Below are 5,748 nucleotides of genomic sequence, written 5' to 3'. Positions count from 1 at the left end.
GGTTTGAAAGTTATATACATAATCATACATATGAGGACATGTTATATATATATATATATATTTTTTAATCTTAAATTTATTAAATAAGAATAGAAAAATAGTAAGAAAAATTGTAGCTTTTACCAATATTGACAGAATCCAATCCATGAGTTGAAAGTAAAAGTTGTTTGGAGTTTAGTTATTTAATAGATTGATTCTTTCCCCAGTTTTCACTTTGACATGTCTCTATAATACACTGTTTAGTTCCAACTGCACTACACTACAGCAATAAACATGGGTGGGTCCTTTGCCACCTTTTCCTCCTTCTCCTTCCTCTCTCTCTCTCTCTCTCTCTGTGTCTCTCTCTGTCTCTTTGTCTGCAGTTTGATTGATTAACTTAGGGTTTTCAACAGGGTTTTTGAAGGTTTTTTGATAGTCAGTGTTGGATTTACTGGATTAGTGCTAGTTCCTATTGCTTGAAATCTCATGGACAGAGGTATGTTTCAGTATATTAGTTCTTGGATATTTATTTATTCATTGTTGATGTATTTGTATGGAGAAGCCATGTTTTTTTGGAAAGGACAAATTTTGATGAGTGGTTCTTTTGTTGTTGTTGTTTTGCTGTTGTGATTCATCATGGTAAAGGTAGGATTTTTATGAGTTTGTTTTGCCCATTTGTTGATTTGATTTAGGGTTTGCTTTTATGCTTTAAATCAATCTTGTAATAGTTTCATTGTTGATGTTATTTTGTTTTAGTGAAGAAAGAGGGCATCTTTATGTAGGGCAATGATTCTGCAATTCTGTGTGTTGATAACAAACATGATTGTTAAACACTCATCTTGAAAATAGGAACTCTGGTTTATCGATTTACAGCGGAATGGTGGAACGGCGAGGCGATTTGTTTAAACATGTTGATCATTCTACAATTGTTTCATTAGGTGCTATGGACCGGGAAATTATCGGCGGTCTAATTAATAGTGTGTCTCGATACATTCACTTAGCTGCTTGCCAGAACATGAAATCGGCAACCATGAAAGGCTTTGGAAATATGGTTGGAATATTGAAGTTGTTGAAGGTTGTGCTTGATGAAGTGTTGAATTCGGAAATGCTTATTGATGAACAACTCATTGAAGCCGCGGAGAAGTTGGATGCGATGGTAAATGAGGCTAGAGAAATTATGGAGAGGCGGCCACAACGGATGAGTAAAATATGCAGTGTGAGTTCTTTTATTCGGAATTTTGTTTCATTCCATTGATCATGACATTTATAAATCACATGAGTTTTCGATATGTTTGGCCTCTATAAATATTGGCGTTCATTTTAGTTGAAGTTTTTCTTAAAGATTATCAATTTATCTTAAGAATAGCAGAAATTTCTTTATTGAGTTCTTTGGTGAGAATTCAAACTCTAAACAGGTATTACAAACTGAGTCGATAATGTTAAAGGCCCGAAATTTTTCATTGGAGATATGCGATGCACTTAGTAAATTACAGGAGTCATCTTCTTTCTCATCGAATTCATCAAGCATTCAGGTAATTATTAACTGTTCAATGTGCTATGTTTTTTTTTGTTTTTTTTTTTTACTGTATGAATTATATCTGATCTTGATATTGGATTCAGCAATGTATGCAGGAACTTCAAAGTGTGGAACAAGGCCAAACATCAGAACTCATTGAAATAGCTCTGAAAGATGAATGCGAAATTGTGACACCTAGCCTTGAAGATATTTTAAAGATAATGGAAAACCTTGGTTTGACATCAAACCGGGAACTCCTAATGGAAAGTATAGCTCTTGAAAAGGAAAGAATCAGAGCGGAACTTAAGAAGAAGACCGAGTATTCTGACCACATCTACCAAATTATCAGGCTTGTCTCTCACTTTCGACATTGCATGGCAAATATAGAGCAGCTTGGGTTTTTAAATGGCAAACCGATCCCTTCTTATTTCCGGTGCCCTCTCTCATTAGAGCTTATGGTGGACCCGGTAATTGTGGCCTCAGGACAGACATACGAACGATCTTTCATACAGAAATGGCTCGACAATGGCCTGAGAATTTGTCCAAATACCCGACAACCGCTTGATCACATCAATCTGATTCAGAATTTCACAGTTAAGGCATTGATTGCAAATTGGTGTGAGGAGAATAACATTAAATTATCTGATTCTATTCAGTCGGAAATTATCTCTCTTCCGTTCTCTCCTACAGGGGGAGCTCCAGAAGAATTAAGCCCTGGGAATAGCTTTCGAGATTCACTGCACAGAGTTTCGAGTTCAAGATCGTCTCTTGAGTATGTTAAATCCGAAGAACAGTCTTTCTTTGCTAAGCATCATCAGTTAATGTCTGATAAGGAAGTTGTGCAGCATTGTGGTTTGGCAAACCAGCAGAGCTGCTGCCATAGCAAGAGTGAATCTATTTCGAGTACCATTTCTAGCATTGATATACCGAGCAAGTTTGATGAGAAGGTGAGCTTGTCTGAAGAAATCAACTATACTTCTCCATGGCCTTCAAAAGATCAGCTCAACAACCCCAAGAATATACACAACAATGGTACCGGAACTCATGCCCAAGTTCAGAAATTAGTTGAGGATTTAAAGAGTCGGGTTTCTGAAGTACAGACAGCTGCTGCATCTGAGCTTAGACTTCTAGCAAAGAACGATAAAGATAATCGTAATTTGATTGCAGAATGCGGGGCAATTCCACCATTGGTTTCTTTGCTTTACTCGAAGATAAAACGCGTTCAAGAAAATGCCGTTACGGCATTACTGAACTTGTCCATCAATGACAACAATAAAATACTCATAGCAGAAGCGGGAGCGATCGAACCTCTCATCCAAGTACTGGAATCTGGAAACAATGAGGCCAAGGAGAATGCAGCAGCAACTTTGTTCAGTCTCTCAGTCTTGGAAGAGTACAAAATTAAAATCGGTCGAACAAATGCAGTAAAGGCACTTGTTTATCTGTTAGGCTTCGGAAGCCTAAGAGGAAAGAAGGATGCAGCTGCAGCATTATTCAATCTATCTATCTATCATGAGAACAAAGCGCGAATAGTCAAAGCCGGTGCCGTGAAGTATCTTGTCGAGATGCTGGATCCGAATACAGGAATGGCTGATAAGTCTGTGGCTCTTTTAACGAATATATCAACAATCCCCGAAGGTCGTTCAGCTATAGCTCAGGAAGGCGGTATTCCTTTGCTAGTCGACACAATGGAAACAGGATCACAGCGAGGAAAGGAGAATGCCGCGTCGGCATTGTACCAGTTGTGTATAAACAGCCAGAAATTATGCAGTATAGTGCTGCAAGAAGGAGCTGTGCCACCTCTGATTGCACTGTCTCAATTTGGTACACCAAGAGCAAAAGAGAAGGTATGAAGTTATTGAAAATTCGTATTTTGTTATCGTTTCATGATAAAATACATCGTATTTCTTGTAATGCTTGTGCAGGCACAACAAATTCTCAGCCATTTTAGAAGCCAAAGAGCTGGGGTCATGGGAAAGGTGAAAACATAGAATCCATGTATTTCAGTCAATCTCCATGAACATATATATATATATATATATGATGTTTGTATTACCTTGTTTCTACAACATCATGCATAGTTTCTTTTCTTTTCTTTTCATTTCATTTCTTTTTCTAATATATATATATATATATTATAGTTTTGCTTGGGTATTGTTTGAATTTAAGGGAGCACTTGTTAATGAGAATGTGTAGTGTTTTGCATACTTGTATATGTGATTATTCAAGGGTAAATTTTTTTGGTATGTTATTAAACTTTGACTCGTTTTGACTTTGATCACCAAACTTCAATTTACATTGATTTAGTCACTTAATTTTAATTTGATTTTACTGGACAATAAATTAATGATTTCAATCTTCAATTGATTACATGATTGTTTGAAAATCCGGGTCAGTCCTCCCGATGACATTATTAAGTCTATTGGAGGTGTGCATGTTATCGAAAAAGAACCACATCATTCATTTGGGGCTTGAATCTTTTGATTTACTACTTAGTGAAATCAAATTAAAGTTGAGTGATCAAATTAATATAAATTAAAGTTTAATAATCAAAGTGAAAATAAGTCAAAGTTATTAAAAAATTTACCCGATTATTCAACCAGTTTGGTAGAATATTGTTCTACTTGTTTCTCCCTTATCAACTGAGAAGGTGGCTTATTAATCACCATCTAAAAGCTATAAGATTAAAAACAATAGGAGATTATTATTTTAATATACTCTTGAGATTTATTAATTTTTATTATTAAAATGGGTATATCACATAAAAGAGTAAAATTACTTTGACTAAGACATATAAACATCCAGAAATGATCGAAAAAAAAAATAAAATTGAGATAAGAATTAAATGACTGAAGAAATAGAGAAAAAAAGTTAAAAAGACTAAGAGAAATTCATGCATACTAGAGTCCAAATTGTAGTCCATTTCGTCTTCTTATCATAATGAAAATTGAGCTTGTTCTTCATTAATGAATTTTGCTTCTGTACTTTTTACTGTTATGAATCCATCACTGTCTTAAATCAAGACAGCATGAGATAAACAATATGAATAATACCTTTAAAATAAACATTACGAAAGAAATAATGATAATAAAAAATGTAAAATTAAAAAATATATATATATTTGATAAATAAAGAGAAGATAATTTTATTATATTGAAAATTGATTATAATTATGACTCCTCAGTATATTAAAATTATTTTATCATATTAAAATTTTAAAATATGTTTAAATAGGTTTCATGTCAATTACAAGTTAAGTTGACTGAAATTCAATTTGAATAATGTCTTGACTCTGCTATTTCTTTGGTATGGTTTAATCACCTAAATTCTCTAAGCGAATCCAAGTCTATCATCTAGATCCTTCCGCTACTATCATAGGTTTTTAAAAAATTTATCAAAATTCAAAAAATATCATCGATCACACCACAAGCTTTACGGGTTGGTTCAAGCAAAATTCAAGTCACAAACTTTAATAGATAATTTATTTAAATCAAAATATTTTGTACATCCAACGGTTCTGCACTATGCAATAAACAGTATTATTGTGCTTATGAATAATAGCATAATAAAAGTGATTTACAGTATTTTGATATGACCGATAGATCGTGACTGTAACAGTAACTCAATTAATCTGAACCGTCCAATCCTATTTACCAAACCCAATTGAATATGTTAGATATGTCTGTTTCTCTCCATTATGTTTATTTTGGTCAATTGTGGGTGTTTTAGGTCTCGGTTGACATATTCCCTGTATATATATATATATATATATATATAACAAATTCATCAAATGAGTTGTATGAGTAAAGTATGATTAAAAAAGAATGTTTTCAATGCCCACATGTTTGGTATTGATGATATGAATAGTTATGATGGTAAAAACTAAAAAGAGAAATCCAAATGAGTGGGATTAGGAAACAAGGTGGAACACAACCACATGGGCTTGGGTCCATTCAATGAAAAGGGTTACTTAGACTTTATGAGACTCCATTACATTGTGTTAGTTGTTGATTCCTCATTCCTCCCCCCCAACCAACTAACATGGCAATACATGCTCTCCATTTATAAAAATATATATTTATTTATATATAACTTTTTATTTTTTTGTGGATCCCTTATCACTCCACATGCTTTGATTAGACTCCTCAACAGTAATTTACAATTATTGGTCTCTCCATTTAGCTTGAATTATTTTTCACCCATGATCTACTTTTGTTCTCTTCTTTTAATTTTATTAATTTTTTAAATTAAAA

The 5,748-nt window shown here is 33.6% G+C and overlaps 1 protein-coding gene across 4 annotated transcripts; it reads left to right on the top strand.

Moving 5' to 3' along the window:
- Positions 1 to 274: 274 nt before the first annotated feature.
- LOC120260898 (U-box domain-containing protein 3-like) lies at positions 275 to 3,708 on the top strand. Of its 4 annotated transcripts, none has more exons than XM_039268489.1 (5): positions 275 to 475; positions 829 to 1,195; positions 1,395 to 1,511; positions 1,612 to 3,342; positions 3,421 to 3,708. In XM_039268489.1, the coding sequence occupies exons 2-5, from the start codon at positions 857 to 859 to the stop codon at positions 3,484 to 3,486; spliced, it is 2,253 nt and encodes a 750-aa protein (XP_039124423.1). In that variant the 5' UTR covers positions 275 to 475; positions 829 to 856; the 3' UTR covers positions 3,487 to 3,708. The 4 variants fall into 4 exon arrangements, with proteins under 4 accessions (XP_039124423.1, XP_039124431.1, XP_039124415.1 ...); XM_039268497.1 differs by having other exon boundaries at positions 277 to 475; positions 918 to 1,195; positions 1,600 to 3,342; XM_039268481.1 differs by having other exon boundaries at positions 277 to 475; positions 1,600 to 3,342.
- The last annotated feature ends 2,040 nt before the right edge of the window (positions 3,709 to 5,748 follow it).

Source organism: Dioscorea cayenensis, chromosome 1 (assembly GCF_009730915.1).
Source record: "Dioscorea cayenensis subsp. rotundata cultivar TDr96_F1 chromosome 1, TDr96_F1_v2_PseudoChromosome.rev07_lg8_w22 25.fasta, whole genome shotgun sequence".
Classification (NCBI taxonomy): Eukaryota; Viridiplantae; Streptophyta; class Magnoliopsida; order Dioscoreales; family Dioscoreaceae; genus Dioscorea; species Dioscorea cayenensis.
Note: the sequence above shows the minus strand (reverse complement) of the source record. Positions and strands in the feature narration are given on the sequence as shown.